Here is a 22,673-nt window from a genome sequence, read left to right as displayed (position 1 = left end):
CACCGTCTTCACCATGTAGTTCGGGAACGCGGTGCCTGCACGCGTGACGGTTGGTCGCGAGCCAGCACGAGCAGAAGAAGAAGAGGCAAAGCGACTGCAGCTCAGTCGAACTCTTGCTCTGACCAACGAACGAACCGATTCTGTTCTACAAGGGACCGCCAATCAACCTCGTGCTGCCATGGATTCTGTCCTCTTGTCGGGATCTTCGCCCACGTTCGGCTACAACCACGAAGTAGCCGGCGGCGGCTGGATGCCGCCGGGACGCGCGGCGCAGGACGCTGAGCGGCGCCGAGGTCCGGACACGGCGGCAGCCAGCGGGCCGGCCCAAGAGCGGTCGTCGCCCCAGGAGGACACATCGCACACGGGCCACTGGCTGCGCTACACCTCGTTCGTGGCGACCCTGGTCGTGACCACGTCGGCGGCGCTGTTCACTGTGCCCGTCGCGCTCGTGACGCGCGTCGGGTCCTGCCCGCGCGGCTGCCTCTCCCTCCCCAAAGATCTGAGCCACTCGCTCAACAGGAGCGTGCATCCGTGCGACGACTTTTACGGGTGAGGCGTTTTCGCATTTAAGCTGTTAACGCCGGGGTGTAGTAGTTTTTGTACAAATATCGCTAGAGAAAACTGTGGCGCTGCGATCGTTCAGCTATACCATATAGGAATGACGGTCAGTACGCGGATTTGTCTACTCTTCGTGCTTGTGGCTTGGAACGTCCGCCTAGGAGCTGCGCTCTAAAAACATGTATTGCATCCTGATTAAATCAAGCTGGCTAGGCGACTATGTCACCGCCCCGCTTGAGAGGCGAGGCCAATAAGTCATCATCATCATCATTAGCATCGTATTTTGCCACTTATCACGCGATGTGAGATGCGCGCCGTGTAGCGTCGATACGTGCATACTTTGTATCGTAGTTGCATATTATTACAGCAGGTGACACCTATCTAAGCTTCCACGCAGTCGCGGTTTTATGGAGGCAGGAAGAAAGCCTCTGCGCACGTATGCAATCATCATGACGAATTGTTGCATTTATATGGCGATGTTATTGGATTTGGCGGTCGTAGCTGTATTATTTACATTTGAACATGGAATGCATTTACACAGTCTCGCGTGACTCCCAAATGGAGCCCGCAAGACGAACCATACAGTAAACGAGCACACAGCTCACGAGTACATTCCAAGCACGACAACGAGCACACACTAGCAGCCGACAATCGCTGCTTATAAGCACTCCGCTCGACGTCAGAGTTCGACGTCATTGAAGATGATGACCCGCCATTTTGGAGGAGGGCTCACATACACGTGCCGCACAGGTTTCAGTGCTCTCTGAAGCCGACGTCAGAGGGGCTTCGTAGAAATCGGAGCCGTCCCGGGTCGCGCGTCCGGGTAGCACATTGTCTCGCGTCTTGGTCGGCGCGTGGGAAGGAGCCTTCGTCGGCGTTCCCGCGTCAACTCCCCCACTCATAGCAGAACAGAGCGTCGTTGTGTTGCGCACAAAGCCTGCTTCGTCGAACTCCTTCAGTCACAACGGCGACGAGGCTAGAGCGTAACGGTGGCGGTTTCAGCACAAAGCCTGCTTCGTCGATCTCGGAGCCTACCCGGGTAGCGCGTTCGAGTAGCACATTGTCTCGTGTCTCGAAAAGCCCATGGGGAGGTTCCGCCAATTACCTCCCCTCGAGAACTCCTCTGAGCTGACCCCTCGCCGCGTGGCTGCCGGTTATCCGCAGTTCTCTGAAGTGCGCCACCGTCCCGGTTGGATCGGAACACGTACAGCGGGCTGAAATAGCCGCAGGCCGTTCCTAACAATGTACAATCAATCGACTCTCGTTAATTCGTGCTCGGTTAATTCGATTTCTCGCGTGATACGATCGTTCTCGAATGTCCCGGCGAGAAACCATACATTGTCATGGAATAAAAACTTGGTTAGTGCGAACGCTAAAATACGCCGCTTCGGTTAATTGGTCTCCCGCCGTGTTCCCATCATGCGCGTGGTGGTTTGAAGGCACAAATTCAGAAGACGGCACTACTGTTTCCGTAAGTGTGCAGCTCTATTACTTGTACTTTACTTTTCAGAACTTTCAGAAGTACTTTTTCTTTCTGCCCAACACGAGGCAGCGTTTAAACGTGACAGCGCTCATTGCGGCATACCAGTTGAGTCGTGCTTCAAGAAGCAGAGATACCTACAGACTACTGTGAGCAATAAGATATTTAGATTAGTTCATTTTGGCACCGTATTTGTTTTTTTACAGCGTAAGCTGTTACGGGCTCATTTAATTGTTCGTTTCGGTTGGCGATGTTGCCTGCCGCCGCTGCCGGTGTCCGTCGCAGCTATCTCCGGGAATGAGAAAAAAATATATACCCGGGATCGAGCCGGGGCCCGCTGTGTGGGAGACAGCTACTCTACCACTGAGCCACCCCAGGGCTTGCTAACTTGCAGCGGAAACATGCCCTATAAACACGTACTAGTGCGTGAGGAGACACACAATGTGACATGCGCGCCGCGTAGAGTCGATACGTGCACCCTTTGCATTGCATTTGCATATTATTACACCAGGTGGCACGCCATGTAGAAGTTGCATCGATAGCGGTATAAGGTAAAGAAAGAAGGTTTGAGGAACAAAAAGATTAAGGAGATGTATACAAGAACGGTAGAATGAAAAAAAAATCGCTCACTATTACGATGCTCCTTAATGCGAAATTTGAACGCAGCTCTATACTTGTTTTCATCTCGCGATATACTGGCTGGCGCTGACAATCTGTCTCGTGCGACACGTTGCAAACAGAGCTATGTATACAGCCCGACTGCCTCGGCAATCGGGAGATCGCGACAGGCAACGCGTGGGTGAGGCGTGGGCGCGATTCACAGCAGCCGCCGCAGACGGACCTCCGCCCATGCAGCGCTTTGTTTCCATGTCTGACGCGCGCTACTCTGGCGCCATCTCGTAGCCATCGTCCCCGCAGAGCCCATCTTGCGCGCCACTACGCTTTTCTTTTCACGCTTTCGCCATACCCTCCTCCTCCGCTTTCCTCCTCTCGTTCTCTTCGCTATCGCTGTCTTTCATGACCCGCTCTTTCATCCTTCGCTGTGCGCGTTCACTCGTTTACGAAGGACGCCGAGGCGTGCCGACGCTCAACGCAGGAACGGGCACCTACGAGCTGCGCTCTAAAAACATCTATTGCATACTTGACTAAATCAAGCTGGCTAGGTGCCTATATCATCGCCCCGTTTGAAAAGGGAGGCCAATAAATCATCATCACCATTAGTATGGTATTGTGCCACTTGTCACGCGATGTGAGATGCACACCGCGTAGCGTCGATACGCGCATACTTTCTATTGCAGTTGCATATTATGACAATAGCTGGCACGCCATGTATATAGCAGTCGCAACGGCTGAAACAAGGATGCCTTCTGCGTCCATTGTTCACGCTTTATGTGAAAGGGAAGCTGAAACACTTTCCGAAAAAAAAATAGTTTCCAGCGGCATTACACAGTTTTTAGTCAATTGAACACGAATATCTAGTTTAAAAAGGGCGGAAACATACGCAAGCGGCTGTTTTTTTTTTGCAAGAAAACGCGCACCAGCGCCTCAGGGCATCGCGCGAACGACGCTGTTGCCCGTGATTGGTCGGGACCACTGTGACGTCATTCACGGGGATCACCGGACGGCGCCGCCGTTTCAGAGCGTGTATAGGTGTTCTGTGGTAGCACGCTGTTCTGGTCTGGCTTCACAGATGAGTTGTAAGCATTATGGAACGTTCTCGCTGTCTCGGACAGCTTGTATTTTCGCCTATGTTCGAACCGACAGCCGATATAGAAAATGATGGAGGCAACGACGATGTTGAGTGTGCCAACAGCGAGAACGATGTGTGCACCTTCTCGCGCATTGGAAATACTAGCTGGCACGTATGTTTTTTCATGTTGCTGCACGTTGCAATGACAGGAGAAAAAAAAACGCGCTAAAGTGTCACTGGGAACTTGCTGCTGGAAGAATGCCGAAGCACTAACTTCTCATTAGATTGTAAACACGGGTGCAATTTCATCCGCGATGTCAAGCACCTTGCCGCTGCTTGTCTAAAGTTCGGTGGTTTTTTGCGTGTTGATACACGATTGCGAACATAAGTACCGCGTTTCAAAGCGCGCACATATACAGTGCTGCGATGTACAGTCATGGAAGTTGCTTATCATACACATCCAGATCGAGATGGCCAGGGGGATTATATGTGCAATATTCAGACTATGGTTCGACGACTTTGCGATTGTGGCTCGATCAAGAATCGGTATGCGTGCTGCATGCTAGTGTCTACATACAGATATTAGACAGTTTTAGCACCGCCGTGTGGTAAACACGTTAACTTTACGGTAACGGCATCCGTACGCCGAATGTCGCTAGGCAAGCCTAGCAACGCTAGCAACAACGCCTTTCCGCATTGGTCGTAAGGCTATCCGGCTACGCTAAAACTGTGTCACCAGACGTTCATGGCTGCAAATGTCCGCATTTCTCGAGTGCATCGATGTGGGCACCGGAACACCGGAATTGGAATACCGATTGCCCGCATTATTGTCAAGCTCCGATGATAATCCCTGTAGCGGAAATGGTCCGAGCACAGCACAGTTGATTTCGTCGGCACGAAATTCTCTCTCCTCACCGCACGGACCCATGCAAGCTTCTTGTCCTTCGGGAACATGTGAAACACCAGATCGTCTCGCCCGACTTTGTTCGCACGGCTGAATGCTGCACACAACAAGGGTATGTTGGGCACCCTTGGCTGTAGGCACTCACGCAGCACAGAAAGGAAGCACAGTTCACGAAAATCGCAAAACAAAGCAACCGTCAGCGGCGGCAGATCTCTCGTAGCGTCGTTTAGTATATGGTTTAGTAAAGCGCCGGACGGAAAGAAACACACCAGCACATACATGCCAGCACGCCGGTCCGCCGGCACACCCGCAGCGCTTACTATAAATTTGAAAGCACAAGAAATTCAGCAGACGATGCCGCTGCTGCCCGAGACGTGAAATTGTGTTGTATAAAATTATTTTTATCTTTTAGTGGTCGACGCTTCTTCCGACCGCGAAGCAATCCGTTGCCGCGCTTGTTTTGTGCCGTGTCAGACAGCGCCAGTTATTAAACATGTCGGCGCTTTCGCCTCAAGCTGGTTGAGCCGCGCTTCAAGAGGAAGAAATGAAAAGGCGTTACAAGCTATACATCGAGGAATAAAAAAAAGAGTAGAATTCGCTCGTTTTGGGGCTGGTTGTTAATTTAGCATTTCATATAATTCGAACAAATTGTGTGGTCTCGCGAAGTTCTAAATAAGGGGAGTTGACTGTATAACTGAATGTTTTGTTCAGAATGATCAATTCGCAAAGTTGCAAAACCATTTGAAGTCAAAAAAGAACTTTAGACAAATTTTTGTATTGCACACCAACGCATTGCCGTGGTTGCTAAACCACCATAACTTTCAACCGCTGTAGACACTAGCACCAATTTTTCTTCTAGCCTTTTTTTTTAGGAAGCTCTATGGCTGCTTGTGCGTAGCGATGTGCAAGTTCGCGAACCGCTCCTGGATGCGCTCTAGGCAAGTGTGTTGGTGGCTGTGCTAGCTGTTTCCAAGCATAATACTACACTCAGATGTTAAAAAAGAAAAAAAAATCATGTCAAACCATATAGTCTGTACATAACCGACTTCAAAATATAAACGGCAGTATTATGGCTATTTTTTTTACAGGTTCACGTATTGCATCATCATCATCATCATCATCATCATCAGCCTGGTTACGCCCACTGCAGGGCAAAGGCCTCTCCCATACTTCTCCAACTACCCCGGTCATGTACTAATTTCGTATTGCAGTATCGAAACCAAAAAAAAGAAAAAGAAAAACTGGAGGGCTTTCTGAAACTGCCACGAATGATGGTAAACGTGTCACTGAATCGATATGCAGAGATAGCGTACATTTTCTTTATCTAGTGAGCACCGCAATCTCAAATCTTAATGGGTAAAAAAAACGTGCATAACGTGCACACGAACCGCAGTGAAAACAAGTGCGAAAACCAGATACACTCTTAAGAAACTTCAGAAACGCGTGCTGTTGCGGCGGCTCTGCTACAGCAAGGTGACACACGAAATCAACAGAGTACGCAAGCTATAAAAGGGTGTCTACCAAGTTGACATTTCGAAATTCCCCGAGTTTTCCAGGTTTTCCCTGAGTGCCTTTGCAAGATTCCCTGAGTGACGCAGAACTATGTTTTATGTCAAGACGGGCTGCAACCACATTGCCCGATGCTGTCACTCTCTAGTAAGCATATGAAACAAATTAAAAAAAAACGATTTAATTTAATTTGAATACTAAGGAATAGTGTTTGTGTTATTCAAAAAGAGAATAGAAGGGAGGGGTTAGTAAAATGCATAGCAAATAAAATATCTTTGAAAGAAATTGCAAATCGAGTCGGACATTCTCAAATACGAATAGAAAGGAGATGCACACAGAAGCAAATATTTTTGAATATGAGCTATTTCTATCAACTGACAGCAAGCTCAGTGGTATGAGACCCGAACTTTGTCACAATTGAGATTCTCTCTCAACAGCTCGTAACTTAACTTCAACTGTCCTGATATACTCTCAGCCCACGCACAATGCCTCAGTGTTGCGTTTCCCTGCTTTAAAGAGTTATTTTGGTTTGGATGAGGGGGACACCTGCATCTCGGCATCAGCCAACACTTTGTTTTTTGAGCTCAAGCTCCTTCAAAACGGGGACAGAACGATTTCTTTCCCGTTCATATTCCTCAATGCGTAGGTCCTGTCTGTTGTTGTCCTCCTTCCACCACTTTTTTGCCCCATGGATCATTTTAAGCATCTTCTTGGTCAGTTGCACAGTCCACGTCCGATTTTTCGAACTCCCTTGAAGCCGCGAGAACGTCCGAAAAATCGGCCATTGGAAAAAATAAATGCATGTCACTTACTGCCCTTAAGGGCTCAAACCGCCACAGGCACATTCTAAAACGTTCTGAAAGCCTGTCGGTACACGTATTAGGCGTATCGGTGCTGACGGGAGATACCGGGTGTACGCGTGTATAACTAAGGAAAACATACTGTGGCCAGTGGCAATAGCCCCTTCCCACGCTTATGCTTCCCTGCAATACGTTTGCGTATACTTCACCAAGTAACGTTCTTGTACAAAGGCGAAGCTAACTTTTGGGAACCGGCATTATGCAACGTACCGTGCTTTCTAAGCTTCTAAGCCAATCGCGAGGACCGCAAAGGCGGAGTTGGTGCCATTGCTGACAGCAACAAATTCTTTCAATGAAAAACACGGAACCCAACGGCAAGAAGCTTAATAGCGAGCGTCGAAGCAGCTAGGCCTAGTGTTGCCGCAGTGGTGGCTACGGCTGCCAGCGGATCTGCGCGCGAGAGCACCGGTTCGAGGAGGCGAGGTAATCAAAACGGCAGCGGTGGTGGCTTTGATTAATGCCGTTTCTGACCTGCGGTCACGGTAAAACGTCTGGAAAATCGGACGGCGAAGGGTTCTTGTGTTCGAAATTTCAGACGTTCTGATACATTGACTCAATGGGAAACGCGGTGGTGTCGCGAAGCCGTCCAAATTATCGGGCATCCGGAAAGTCGGTCATTGACTGCACACTGGCAACTCCTCCAGCCGACGACCGGGCGACAAAGACGATTCATTACGATTCCCGTCTGTTACTCAAGCCAGCATTACTGCGACTTTCGACCCTTTCAATCAAGTTGCAGCTAATTTTCCCTGATAGTGGTACAAATTCCCTGAGTTATCCCTGAGTTTTTCCCAGACTACTCAAAATCCCTGAGAATTCCCGGTTTTCCCGGTTGGTAGACATCCTGTATAAGCATTCACTCCTTGCAAAGACTGCGTAATAAGCGATTCAATGCATGCAGGAAATAGTGATTGAAACTTCACATCCCCAGGCACGTGTGCAGCGGTTGGGACAGCCGCAGAATCCGTTACCGGTCACCGATGGACAGGTATAGGGCAGAATTCAGCCGAAGCATCATCAAAAGCATCCTACTCGAGTATATCCCCACACGTTCTACCACCGCCAGGGGAAAAGCCGCGGGGTTCATCTTTCGCTGCCTTAGTCGGGTGAGTGATGAAGTCGGCCGTCGGTTACGAAATCGTCGTTAGCGTTGCGATTCGACCTCGTGCATGGCGCTTGTGCTATTTCTTACTGTGGTATAGGCAAACAGCGTTTTTTTTACTTCAAATCTTTTTCCACTTCAAACAATTTCTTAGGAAAGCCTACAAAATTTGCTCGAATACGGTGCATACAAATGAATTATCAGCCCAGGCGGATATTTGCAAGAAAATCAGTCTTCCATTCACCAGAAAATACACGTGGGTGGATGTCAACTTTTTCGAATACGAATGGAATATAAATAGTAAGTATCGAATATAAAATTGAATCTTCGAACGCAGGCGCATATACGTATTTACATAGGGACATTTATTTCCGTATAATTAGTACTACGACTGACTGACAAGTCCCCCCTCCCCTCCAAAAAAAAAAAAAAAAAGACGGCTATCAGGGACATAGGTTTTAAACACAACTACTAATTGTGATTAAATAGAGCCTGGTTGCAAACAAGAATTCCAAGAATGAATGGCAGCTGTATGTAATGCAGCTTCCCCAAACACTAAATAATTGCTTGCCCGAAGCGGCAGAAGTTGGGGGAAAAAGAAAAAAAAAAGCTGCTGGAGAACTTGTGTGCTGTACACACATGTAAAAGAGCATACTGGAAGGAAAATGACGCTGGTGCTAGCGTAAAAAACAAACGTGCTACATAACTAGACTGCCGAAAACACTAAACGATAGACTACATGGCAGAACTCGAAGATTGCAATGAAGGCTTTTGCTGCGAAACCGAAAACAAAACTAGCGTTATCCTTCTTGTTTCAGCATTCCTTCGAAGATATATGTGTCGTTGCTTAACTTCTTATATACCGCGGCACTTCTTTTTTTTTTAGCAGACGGGGAACAGTAACAAGATTTACCATTCGGTTGCTGCAAAATATTTGACTAGGTTAGAATATTCGAAAATACTGAAGAGTTCTTTTCCGGATACGAACGCGAACACGGACTCGAAACTTCGAATATTCGCCAACCCCTACTGTATAAACTAATTAACAATAATTGCCTTATTAATTACGAGCACGTTGGTATAGAAAAGTTCGAAGGGAATCACCATAACAGTCTTGTTCCGTGTTTGTGCACTCGAAAACGCCCACGTTGACCTATATAACCGGCGTCAAATTATTCGTTCGATTTGCCTGATTATGCATGTGGCACCGCGAAACGCGACTCGCGGTGCAACCCCCCCCCCTCCCCCCCTGCCACCCCTGTGACGTCATAGGGTGGTGCAAAACAAAACTTCGCCACACTGTGCTATAACGTGGCCTGTCTCGGCCCGTGGTACTGAAGTGACTACGCGTCGCCGAGTCGTGAGTTCCGCAAAGCACCAATCGGAATCCTCTCGAGGGAACAGGAAAGCTCAACGGCAGCTTCATTTTTTTTACGTCACGCATTTGCATCAAAGAAGGGCTTGGACGGAAAGACGCGAATCGTGATGCCGCATGCACAATCAGATTTGCTGAACGAATAACATCAAGCTGTTTATTTCCGCATGCATGGTCGGTTTTAATATGTATAGATACCTGCAACTGCACTTTTTCTTATGATCATTTTCTTCAACCTAGAATAAAAAAAAATCGAGGAGGCTTAAGCTTTGCCTTTAAGAGTGAAATGCGATAGCATTCAAAGATCGCCACTGCTTTTCACGCTTCCCGGCAAGTGCGGCTTATGTAACCGTAATGTTTACCGGGAAAAGCTGGCGGCGAAAGCTATATATGCGCGAAGGTGAGCTTTCTGGTACAAGCGCGTCCTCTTGCATGGGCCGATTCCAGAGGTACTGTACAGCCTCGCCAAAATAATGACATCATTTTCAGGTTTCTGTTATTGTTTCGCACTTTTACGATTTAAGTCTGAGAAGATTTAACATAAAAAGGCACCCGCTGTCGGTGTTTTGTTTCATCACATTTGGGTCCCTATAACGTAAAACTATTCCAATATGTTTCTATTCCAATCTCCTGACGTCAAATTTGCGTAACCACCAACGCAAGCACCGGGCGTTCACCCGCAGGGTTGTCTGAACAGACCAATCAAACGCCCTCCTCGTTCATAGGAAGTCACTTTTGTTTGCTTGAAAAACGAATAACATTGCCTACACTGATCGGCGTGTCGTATCTAATTGGCTGAGAAGAGGCGAGGAGAACGCTCAAGTGAAGAGGGATTCGATGGGGCCGAGCCACTGCACTGAAAGTCGATAACCGGATGAAGAGGGTGGTGCCGGCGTCTACGATTGGTCGGCTTTCCCTTACTTAGCTTGCGGTGGCTGGTCGAAAATCGCGGCGGCATGCAACGGAAGCTCAAGAATGACGCTAAAACGGACCCTCAGCAAAGAAGAGTTGGCAGAATGAGGGGGTGAACGTGCCGAAAGTGCTCGAAAACGTTACACGGCCACGCAAGATGTTTTATTATACGCAAATACACCCATGCTCTCCGGCAGGTGCGAGTAGCCAGCCTCTGAACGATCGGCGGCAGCCATCTTCTATTCCTTTTGGAACGGGGCAGCCTGCGGCTATTCCGAAAAAAATTCAGTTTTGTTCGGCATATTAATGCATCTTTATCGCGTACACGTCACTTTGACGCGGTGAGTTCTTGCGGTTTTGTGATGTCGCGTGACAGGCAGGGGAAGTGGGTGCAGCCCGAAAACTTATTACTAATAGCCGAGGGCTAATGGCGGAAAGGGGTCGAATCAGAAATAACTGTTTTTCTTTTTTTCTGTCAAATCATGCATAATCAGTGTGTACACATCATATCAGATGGGGAGGTATCGCGGTTTTCGTGACGTCGCGTGACAGACAGGTGAAGTGGGGGTGGTCGAAAAAAGTTTTTGCCCAATCGTGGAGGGCTGACAGCAGAATTGGAATAGAAAAGTTTGGAATAGTTTTAAGTTATAGCGCCCTTGTTTGTGGGCTGTCATTCTCAAAATTCCCGAGGAATAACTCTGTCAAGAATGATGTAAGACAACGTATGAGTAACTTTAGTGACAGAATGGTGTGGCAATATAAACCCGTATATACAGCATGTCCTATATATAGCAAGGCGTGGCGCATACATATACCTAAATATGGACGGAAATTTACGCTCACGGACAACTCCACTGACGCCGATATTGGGAACGGATTTTCTGCGACATGGAGCCTTTAAGGCTATCGCGTTAAAACAATATGTAATGTTTGTAGTATGGCGCTTATTAATGTAAATAGTTTAGTTAGTGTATGGATTTCTTTGTCCTTTCTTGCAAGTGATGTCCGCCTGTGCATATAATTTACCTTTAGTTACGATTCTAGTAGTTTCTATGTTTAAGCGTTCGACGCCATAAAAAACAAGCTAATTTCTTAAGCAAGATTACTTGCTTTCTTTCGAAACCGATTTTTCTTGATAAACAACGAAATATAGCTTAGAGCAGATAGTGAAAGTGCGTGCACTTAAGTTAAGGATGCAGAACATTTGCGGCCAAACGGCGTTCGTTTTTGCTTCTTTCTTGGCATGCCAGGCCGCTATAATCGCAGCGGCACTGATGTATTAGTAATAACGGATAATTGATCGGCTACTCTAGAGTAACATATCTCTTTACGACATCTTTAACACGATGAAATATGGGGGGGGGGGGGAGGGAGTGGATATAGAAAGAAAGCACTCAAAGGGTCACATGCTGAATCTTCCGCAATCGTGCAGCTGTATGGGCGAGAAACCGGAAGGTTTTTTCCTATGGGGTGGGTGGATGTTCGAAATTTCGTATACGAATAGTCTGTGCTATTCGATTTATATATTATTCGAGAATTCACTGCTATACGAATTTGTCGAATATTCATTTGTTGGATACGCAAGGGAGAGAGAACTGAGGACCGTTTTGAATGATTGCGCTGTACAGGGGTGCTGCGGCTACTGACATATGAAATTACACGTCGGAAAAAAAGTGTTTCAAACAAGACACTGTGCACAGTGTTCAAAAGCTTGCGCTCGCACGCGAGAAAAAGAAAAGGAAACATCGCGGGAGAGGAACGCGAATCGCTTGGCGCAGCTATCCTTCTCTTGCACGTTCCCCATTGCATTTCAATTCAGCTTAGTTCAGCTTAGAAATTGCGCTGGTACCACACTGGGGCTGCAAGTATAGCGTATAAAGAATATTCTCACCTGTACTTAACATTGCAAACTTAAGGCTTTCGCCCGCTCATTCCCGCTAAATTCGCCACTATGCGGTGCAACGTTTTTGTTGCGATTGTGCAAAGAAACAACAACAACAACAACAAAAAAACGTAGATATGTGCGGCCAGACTGTGACCGGCACATGCCTACTGCTTGCAGACGGAGGTGGAAAATGCGACGACGTTCGTCGCGTTCCTCGACGAACTGGGCCTCCCTTGGCCGAGCAAGTCTCCCACGACACGATCGCAGCTCCTGGACATCCTAGTGAGAGCATCCCTACAGTTGGGCATGCCCATGTTCTGGGCCTTTTACGTGGGTCGCCATCCTTCGCGTTCATCGGAGAACACCATTTACATGACGCTGGACCCGCGCTTCAGCCAGTGGATTCGGGACATCGAGGCGCTCGACGCCGACGGAAAAGCGAACGACTACCTCAGGCGCTGCGCAGAGATCGTCGGCCGCACGGGCCAGTCGTACTCGGTCATGATACAGCAAGTGCTGCAGACACACTCGGAGCTCGTCGAGCTGGTGCACCGTTTCTGGGGACTCGGGGCCACGCCACAATACTACAATCTGACCGACCCGGACTTGCGCAGGGCCGTCAACGGCTACCTGCCCGACGACTCGCAGCTGTGGCCCGTCGACGAAATCGTCAACCTTCAGCCCGAATTCTTCGCGAGGTTCGACGCGACCCACTTGAGCCAGGACGGCTACCAGGAGCGGTTCAAGCTGTTCCTGGGCGCGTACGTCGTCTGGGTGTTGTCGCCGATAGTGTCCCGATACCTGACCACCAGCATGCTCGCGGATATGGGGCACGAAGACGGTGCGGACGACTACCGCTTCTTCAAGTGCCTCGAGGCCTTGGAGACGCTGCTGCCGCTCGTCAAGTGGCAGCTGCACCGCGACGCCCAGAATAACCTCGAGCCCGCGTGGAACACCGTCCGGTTGTCGCAGCGCGCTCTGAGCGAGTGGATGGGTTCGTACGACGGGAAAATGCAAAAAACGGGCACCTCTATTTTTTCGCGGCTGGGAGTGAATGCTTTCAACATGACGAACACGTGGCAAATGCTCGACAGCGCGTTCGCTTACCTTCCGAACGACACCAAGCCGCCTTTCTTCGAGCTGTACCGGAGATACGCCAAGGCTACAGCGACGTACTTCAAGCAGTCGCTGCGACGGCCGCAGCACAGCATCTACCACGTGCCGGGAGTTGTCTCTATTCTGCTGTACCGAGTGATTGTGGGCAGGGAAGTGTCGGTGCCTTACTTCATGATATCTTCGCCCCTCTTTGAGCCGTGGTACCCGGCGACCTTTCTTTCAGCTCTAGCGGGCGTCTTTGCCACTACCCAGATGATCTCGCTGGTTCGTTTCTCCATATTCTACAACAGCCGTTTCCAGGTAAGTGGCGCTTTATTCCACAGCGAGTTCTCACCACCCACCTGCATCTCCAAGCGCGTAGGACATCATTTTAAAGGAAGAGGCGTATATTCAGGAGAACAACCTACTTTGAAATTGTTCATGAGAGACAATTCCAGCCAATCGTGCGGGTGGAGCGTTGACGTGGGCTAGCTGGTACATATCGGAGTCTACGCAGCTCGAAGGGCGGAACAAGTAAGAACTCAAACGACGAAGCGTTGCCTTCTACTAAGGTTGTGTACATCTACATCTACGGAGTGTAGATGTACACAAGGGAAAGACAATCACGACGTCATTGGAAGGAAATTCGTATCAATTGCCACACCCGAACCGCGCACGTTGACAACCTTCAAAAAACCCTACCGCTTTATCAAACAGATAAATTGACGGTGTGCTTACACACGTTGCGCCTTTCTTCGCAATCTTGCGTGCTCTATATATTTTACGTGTCCTTTGGTTCCCACACTTTCTTAGAATGGCTGTATTGTTCAGCTCTGGAAAGCATCCGCAGTTTTTGCAGTGCATGACAAGGTAGCTGCTTGTCCCAGTTATTAAATAATTGGCGTGTTGCGCAGCCGGTCGTTAATGCAGCGGCCGTGGTCTGTCCAATAGCGCTTCATCGTTTGTGTCCTTACTTGTCCCTTCCTTCGCGCTGTTTATACTTCAATTGGTAGATATGACTGATGGTCCAGCTGGAAGGCATTTTCACAGCGGTAACGAAAGCCTGATACGGCCATGTGATGCCACATTTCTATCTTGTTTCGTTGATTTCCTATGACCAGTCAAAAGTACACCATGACTTTACGGACCCACTGTATATGGTGTGGGAATAATCACCAGCCTCCAAAAGAAGCATTGCGCGAGCACTCGGATGGTACAACACATGCCTGGACAATTCGCGAGTAATCGCTCGCTACCTAGCGGCCGCGCCGAGAATCAGCCGATCTAGGTTCAGGCTTGAAGCGAAAAAGGGTCTCCTATCACGGCAAGCACTGAATGCCTCTTATTTCTAAAATCGTCGTGATGCCGCCGCGCACCATACTCCCCCCCCCCCCCCAAAAAAAAAAAGACGGATGTTGAAAGACGTTTGTTATGTACCATTATGGGCGTGTCATCGCGGTGGAATGACAACAATGATTTCATCGTTTCCCTAAAGAGGAAGATACGCGCATCGGTGACCGACATGGATAAGAATCTTAAGCATAGAGAAAAGGTGGCCGATACTTATGCTGGTCTGTACGCAACCCTTCACTCGAGACTTCTTTAATCCCGGCGAGTAGACAATTTCTTTCTTTCCATATATGGCGTTTCAAATCGCGCAGGTTACTTTTGTTTAGGTAGGCGCTTTATTAAATTAGTGATGTACGCTTAAGCTTCAATTGATTTGGTTAGTTTAGTTTCCTGTTCTAGCATTAGCGTTACTGATGTCTTAAGCAGCAGGAATATTCTCAATGATGTACTTTTGTCCGCAGGCACCGGTAGCAGGAACGATAATTATCTCGGAAAGTCTGAAGGTGATGACACGTCTTATGCCGCGATAAGACATATCGCATTGACAGCACGCTTTCATTGAGCGGTGTAAGCAGAAGGTGCCGTTTTTTCATTCAGCGCGGTGAGCTTTCAGTTTATTTACTCGCAAGAAATTTCGAAACTGCAAACAGCGCTCGTTCCCGATTCGAAGCATTCTACCTGGCCACAGCGCCGCAAATTTGCTTCCCGACTCTGAGCACACAGCCAAATTGAAGTACAACTATTTTGATTCGTTTGCGAGTCACGCATTTACACTAATAGAAGGGACACTGCTCAAAACAAAAGCCTCGATAAATTTCAGAAACCTGCTGGAAGAAACTTAGCGTGGTCCAATTTACTGTTAACTTCTCACTTTTCGCCGTGGTTTGGTAGTTCCTACGGGCGGAGGATATCAGCTGTGTTCCCAAGCTTGGACCCTATAGCTACTACGAGGACTACAGCACGAACAAGCGCCGGTCAACAGACGCAAACTACCTTATCACACGGCTCAGCCATCTATAAAGAAAAAGGTGCCCCCCGACTCACAAACGGAACTCATTTGTTTTTCTCTCAAGACACACTGACCAGTCTTAGACTCGTTTTATCATTGCACAATATCTGTATTTAGCTTCTGAAGGTACGACAGGCATTATTGCCTAGATATTGCGAGATCCTAAACGTGATATGCTGCAACACGAGTCGCAGTGCGTAGTTACTTATTTGAAACCAGTAAAGTATCGCAGCTGTAGCGGTGGAGCAACGCCTCAAACAAGAGCTTGCACCCTTCTGAGGTTCGCTATGCACAAACGTTTCTCTTTTTTAACCTCCGGCTCGCTTGAAAGGCTATTTGTCCTTTTAAGAAGACTGATTCGGCTCGCTATAGACAGGCTGGACGTTTGCGTGCACAGCGCCACTATTTCCATGGTTTCTTCGGTGAAATCCTTGAGACCGATCAAAATAAGGTAATCGGCAGCAAGGAACCTTTCGGCTTCGACGAAAGACCTCGATTCTGCGCCACAAACGAGGAAGGTGAGAACAGCACGAAGCGAAAGAACCACCGAAGACCTGGATGTCGTAGCCATCTTTGTTTATTGGGTCAGTGTTGCCAGCACAAGTAACGAATTCTGGAGTTGCCGGTACAGTACCCACATACTTAAGGAACCTCACTTCACGAACGCATATGAAAGATGCGCGTCCGAGACAATTATACGTGTAGCATGACTAAATCAATAATTACATGAGTTTTCCAGGACACCATTCTGACTTGCAGCGGACAATCGTGAGTGTCAGAAAAAGAAAGGCAACATGGCGCGCGTTCTAAGTCATAGTGGGCTTGTGTAACCGATTTCGAGTGTAACCGTTTTCGACGGCGTTCTTGGCTTCTATGCTTGTGTCGTAGGATAAGTGCTCACTTGCTAAAAGCGAATCGTATTTCTTGAAGACTAGAAGTTGCTGTGTTTATGGACACTTCAACATTCCATTCCCATTCCATTTCGAGTGTTCAAAAATGTGGAATGATTCTGGAATCATTTCAACTCCAGAGTTGCCACTCCGCAACTCTAGTGCTCATTCACCAGGGAAGACATCTAATAACCTCGCATAACGCATCAAAATAGGGGAGAAAAAACGATAGTTCAAGAATTAATTGCAACGCTTCTAATTGGGCCAGGAAAGTTAGTTTCGCCACACATTACACCTAACGTCGCCACCATTTCCACGAAATATAAAGTCGATGTATCGTAGCTCTTTCAGGACATTGGAAAACAGCTAATAACGGCCGTATGACATTTTCGAACACATAAAAATTTTGCAGAAGCTGATGTACGTTTATTTAACGTCGCATACTGAGTTGCCATAGCTCCCTCCCACCCCCCCCCCCCCCCCCCCCCCCCCCGCCCACCCTTCTTTCGTATAGGATAAGTTCGATATCGGTGACATTCGTAGTCACCAATTTGTGAATCTGCTACGTAATTTATTCCAAAAGTCTCAATTAACCTAACCATGCACTTTGAACTTTTCCTATACATTACGCATAACATTTCCATTTTCTTCGACAAATATAAACAAGGTCCCTTGTTTAGTTCACCGGGGAAACCAGGTGCAATCCTCGCATACAACGCATAAAGCTATGGAAATTATGAGGGTTCAGCAATTATTTTCAGCACTTTTACTTACGCCAGTAGCGTGAAAATTTCGCCACAGGTTACCGTTAACATGCCCGCCCATTTTCGCAAAATTTGAACTCGGTGTCTTGTACAATCGCTTTAGGACTCTGGGAAACGTTCCGTATAACGTCAGTATGACACTCTGGAATGCTTGAGCAAGTAATTTAGCACAAAGGCTAATTTACCTACTCAAACTAAACAGTTATCTTTCGTCACTCAAAAGAAACTTTGAACTTTTCCTATACATTACGCATAACATTTCCATTTTCTTCGACAAATATAAACAAGGTCCCTTGTTTAGTTCACCGGGGAAACCAGGTGCAATCCTCGCATACAACGCATAAAGCTATGGAAATTATGAGGGTTCAGCAATTATTTTCAGCACTTTTACTTACGCCAGTAGCGTGAAAATTTCGCCACAGGTTACCGTTAACATGCCCGCCCATTTTCGCAAAATTTGAACTCGGTGTCTTGTACAATCGCTTTAGGACTCTGGGAAACGTTCCGTATAACGTCAGTATGACACTCTGGAATGCTTGAGCAAGTAATTTAGCACAAAGGCTAATTTACCTACTCAAACTAAATAAAATAATATAAACAACATGCTTCGCATTGTTCACCGAGGAAACCGGGGAAACCAACTACACACCTATTATTTATGACGCATAAAACATGCGAGAAATAAACGAGTGTTTAGTAATTATATTCAACGCACATAATTAACCTACACACTTCAAATATTCGCTACATGTCACCGATAGAATGAGCCCCATGTACTCTAAATATATGAAATTTCTGCCCGTAAACTGATGCCTGTAGATATATGTAAAGTGCTGCATGAATCCTGTAAACAGGCTGAAAACGAAGGTGAAGCAATTTTCATTTATCCTCTAATTTAAACGCACAACCTATCATTTTCCACATTGCCGGAAAATATAAAACTTCGTTAGCGATCTAATTTTTCTCAGAAAACCGTGAACACAGATAACAGAACCTTTTTCGAGCGCTCTGTCGCGCTCACAGTTTCTCTGAGAAATACAGTTTGCATTCACCTGCCGGGCTGATTTCTCCGTCCGCGGCGGATGCAGTATCGGCCGTGTGTGTTAGCCTTTTGCCCGTGTGTTACTTGTTTTGTTTCTTTAACGCCATGGTCGTGACAGCGTGAGCTCTGCATGCGTTATCACTAATCACGACATCTTTATCCATGGTACGTTGATCGGAGGGAGTCTTCAACTCTTTCAGGCGCAATACAAGTAAGAGTGCGTTGCCGGGCCTGTTTGTATATGCCAGCTACTAAAGAGAACAAACCAGCGCAGAATCACCCGCCGTGGTTGCGCAGTGGCTATAGTGTTGGGCTGCTGAGCACGAGGTCGCGGGATCGAATCCCGGCCACGGCGGCCGCATTTCGATGGGGGCGAAATGCGAAAACACCCGTGTGCTTAGATTTAGGTGCACGTTAAAGAACCCCAGGTGGTCAAAATTTTCGGAGTCCTCCACTACGGCGTGTCTCATAATCAGGAAGTGGTTTTGGCACGTAAAACCCCAAATATTATTAAACCAGCGCAGAAAGGGTGCGAAGGCAGAGGTGAAGAAGGCGACAAGGAATACGAGGGCTACTTCGTGTATACTATCTAGGAAATAAATGGTAATTTCGTGACTTAAGGAACAGACTGCGGCAGAATATTTGATAAGTGCTTTTCCCTTGCGTGCATCGTAGCATGTCATCAGACCCGTAACGTTGACCGATATAATCAGCAAGCTAGTGCACTGCATGGGCTGCTTTTTTTTTTATAAAGCGCGCTATTTGACGAAATCATATCTTTAAGTGAGGGGCGAATGCAACCAGATTTCATAGCGAGTTAGGCATGCACAGCCAGCAATTCGTGCAATCTATGCTTTCTCATGTGTTTGAAGACAGCTCAGTCGTCTTTGAATATAGCGTGGGCTTCGAGGCTCCGTGCCTGGTTATAAATGACTTGGCTTTAAAGAAAGGTGCACATGATCGGTGAATTTTCGTTGAACAGAACCGAGTGCTTATGTCGTCTAAAGATGTTACGGTTCACAAGAAGCTTTAGCTCCGGGCCGACTCCAGCTTTCCTATTCAAATACTTTTATCTATTGAAATTAACTTCCTTAATAAAAAAAAAAGGAACTGAAGCACGAAGTTTACAGATCTGTAACTTCACGAAAATTGGGCACCACAGTTCTGTAGCTGCATCTGTTGTAGCATCTATGGCTAACACACTTGTTATACTATGAGTGAGCCGTTTACGTAAAATTGTTACAATGTTTACGAGGCTTTTGCAAACGTCCTAGATGGTGGATTAACGGTATATTTCTGATGGGTGTACGATACATGAATTTTGCCCACTTGAGATTTGTTATTGGGTGCAGTTTACAGAACTCTGCTATCGTTTTTTTGTTGAGTTAGATCTTTCAACCAGATATTTGATTTTCTTTAATGCTTAATTTTCAAAAAATTTTGCCAAGAGATTGACGGACTAAATAAAACATTTGCGACATTAACTAGATTTTTGCTTGGTAAGTGTGAAAAAAAAATAGAAGCACGTTGTTTATAAATTCGCCACTCTTCACCAAGAACAGATATCGCAGTTCTGTAAATTGCATCTGTCAGAACAACATCCAAAGCGGAAAAGGGAAGCTAAAGCTACCTCTCAAGAGGAACATTTAGTTCAGGGTCTTCTATCAAAATACACAGGAGTGGAGAAATCGTTTTTCTCGGCAAGCGCTGCAGAGAATTTGATACGGTTTGTTGCATTTAAAAGAACACGTTAGTTTATTATTTAGGCCGTCAGTGGTCTTTATAAATCTTACTTAATATTATACATTTTCAGGAAATAAAACTAAGTTTGCAACTCTGTAACTCAGCAATGAAAAATATATCGCAATTATGTAAATTGCATAGAATAGTACATCTAAAGCGTACAAACTTGATCTATTGTTTAGGCATGGCTCTCAAATATACCACCAATACGTGAGTAGCACTTTTGCAAAAACCTTCGTAAACATTGCAACAAATTCACGTAAGAGACAATTATATCAAATTTGTCCGTTTTGGATGTTCTGACGGCTGCAATTTACAGAACTGCGATGTCTGTTCTTGGTGCAGAGTTGCAGATTTGTAAACATTGTGTTCTTCTATTTATTTTTTCAAATTTGCGAATGTTCGGCAATTTTCGTAAAATAAAATTCAGGCCATAGATCAAAATTCCACTTCCAGCAGCCACCAGAATTTAATGTCCTCTCTCAATAGCCTCAAATTTCATTAAAAGCGACCCAAGCATTTCCGCATTTTACATGTATTTGAACAGGCCTGGGTAGGAGTTTTGGTCTGGCTAAAGCTTCCCCTGTAAGTCTAAAATTGTTAATGAGCGAGTTCTAGCAGATGAACATTTGTGACATGCATAAGCTCTGCTGGACACGGGAAACCAGTGCTGTACGAGTTTCCCTTCCAGTTCCGTGCCGTGACGCACATCTGCGCCACCGTTCTGCAAACGGAGCGCATTACGTCGTTTGCATCGAAGCCCGTTGGTTTCTTCTATATACGCGAGTGGTATATAGCCTGCAAACGGGTACCTAGCTTTTCCACGCGCGCAGGGAGGTGCTTCCGGAGTCTGTATAGCCTGCGATGCCGATCTCGTGCGGGGCGCGCTCGCAGGCCCGCGGGCTTAAGAACGTCGCGGCTGGAGCGAGAGCCCTCGGGGAGGACGTCTACCGGCTGAGAGAGGTGCTCAACGCCAGCGGCTTCCTGCCCGACGCCAGCGCGCAGGAGTTTCGCACGGTGTACGAGGTGAGCGTCGCCGCGCACACGTCGAGTCACGTGCCAGGCTCGCCCGAGTGGCGGCGGCTTTCGGCCGCTGCGCCGCCCGTGGGCCAGCCGAACCCGTTCTGGAGCTTCGATCCGGAGCAGTTCTTCTTCTACTTGGCCTGCTTCGCGCGCTGTGGCGGAAGGGCCCGCGAGCGTGAGAGAGAGGCAAGCGCGCCTTCTCAAATATCGACGTTTCTCGCTGAACGCGAATTCGGCGGAACACGCGGCACTGTGGGGGGATTTTCGAACTCGCGTTGGGCGCAGTGGTACGCGTGTCGTGGGACGGGTTCTTCGGTCGTGTCGTGGAACAGGTCCCTTCGAGACTAACGTAGCACACTGCGTGCTTATCGTGTGGCTCAGTGGAAATGCTGTTCTGCTATCCTTTCACCTATATTGGCTTCGGCTTTGTAAACGTGACCGCTATAACAGCACCATTTATTTGAAAGGCGGCGCTCCAGTATATATGGCCCTTTGCGCGACCCGTTTCTGTGGTGTCGTACATGTGAGCGAGATGACGTGCGGTTATTGTTGAACTGCGTGGTAGGCTGCGACATCCCTTTTTAAAGACGTTTTTTCTTATCGAGACACCAATATATTTGGCCGTATCAGGTATGTGCGTTTCTAGCCTCCTTCGTGAGCCGATCCTGAAGATATCTCAGTCCATGTGCGTGGGCCGATCTCCAGGGTAGTTCACTGTCTAAAGATGAGGACCGTATCCGTAGGTATATGCAGTTTAAAGATGCGCGAAAAAAATAAGTTCGATGCTCCTCGTATTCCCTTCACGCGAGCGGTGACGTGGTAGGGTGCCCTGCGCAGTGGCTACGCCCCATTGTCACCCCCAAAACGCTCAGAAAAGCATTGTCTGTGATCGACGACAAGCGAATGTTGAATCGCCTTGCGCCTATTTCCTTTTTTTTTTTTTTTTTTTTAGGTGGCCCTGTGCAACGTCGCGCTTCCGGCTTCACCACGCTTCCGGGACGCGTTCAAGTGCGGACCGCAGCACAGGTTGTCCACGACTTTCATGTGGCCGGAGCGTTCCGAGCAACACACCGTCAAGACTTCTTAGCGGACGAGAAGAACACCTTGGGTATTTTTGCCGCTGTGGCGAGAAGATCGACTGTGGCTATATGAATGGCTTAGTTATTTCAACTTTCGCTTTACAGAAGGCATATAACTCTTTCTTTCGAAATGTCCTCTGCTTTTTCTTTTTTTTTTGCCCACGAGTGAACTGCAACTTGGTTTTATTGTGAACTTGGTCAATTCGCGCACCTTGCATCACAGTGTACTTAGAATACCGATTATAGAACACTACACTATACTTGTGTATCAAGGTTACGGTCGCAGAATCTTTGAGCTTCCTTTTGCCATGCATTTGCGCGCGCGAGCATTGACTTAGTAATCGGAACGCGATAACTGAATCCCTACAAGAGAGTTTTTGCGCACGTTGGTGTGTGCGTCTTT

The 22,673-nt window shown here is 47.4% G+C and overlaps 2 protein-coding genes across 3 annotated transcripts in view; one reads left to right on the top strand and one right to left on the bottom strand.

Moving 5' to 3' along the window:
- LOC142579393 (uncharacterized) overlaps positions 1-22,673 on the bottom strand; it is a 120,508-nt gene that overhangs the window by 89,901 nt on the left and 7,934 nt on the right. The window lies entirely within an intron of this gene.
- LOC142579395 (neprilysin-11-like) lies at positions 74-22,419 on the top strand. Of its 2 annotated transcripts, XM_075689531.1 has the most exons (5): positions 74-549; positions 7,933-8,107; positions 12,453-13,691; positions 21,063-21,194; positions 22,144-22,419. In XM_075689531.1, the coding sequence occupies exons 1-5, from the start codon at positions 179-181 to the stop codon at positions 22,276-22,278; spliced, it is 2,052 nt and encodes a 683-aa protein (XP_075545646.1). In that variant the 5' UTR covers positions 74-178; the 3' UTR covers positions 22,279-22,419. The 2 variants fall into 2 exon arrangements, with proteins under 2 accessions (XP_075545646.1, XP_075545645.1); XM_075689530.1 differs by lacking the exon at positions 22,144-22,419 and having other exon boundaries at positions 21,063-22,070.

This window comes from Dermacentor variabilis, chromosome 4 (assembly GCF_050947875.1).
Source record: "Dermacentor variabilis isolate Ectoservices chromosome 4, ASM5094787v1, whole genome shotgun sequence".
NCBI lineage: Eukaryota > Metazoa > Arthropoda > Arachnida > Ixodida > Ixodidae > Dermacentor > Dermacentor variabilis.
This window is presented reverse-complemented; position numbering and strand designations above follow the sequence as displayed.

Bases quoted from the DNA above. Each gene is read 5' to 3' on its own strand.
- LOC142579395 (XM_075689530.1), top strand. From the start codon at position 179: ATGGATTCTGTCCTCTTGTCGGGATCTTCGCCCACGTTCGGCTACAAC. The intron at 550-7,932 runs GTGAGGCGTTTT...TCACATCCCCAG, and splicing joins CCGTGCGACGACTTTTACGG to GCACGTGTGCAGCGGTTGGG. The intron at 8,108-12,452 runs GTGAGTGATGAA...TACTGCTTGCAG, and splicing joins TCTTTCGCTGCCTTAGTCGG to ACGGAGGTGGAAAATGCGAC.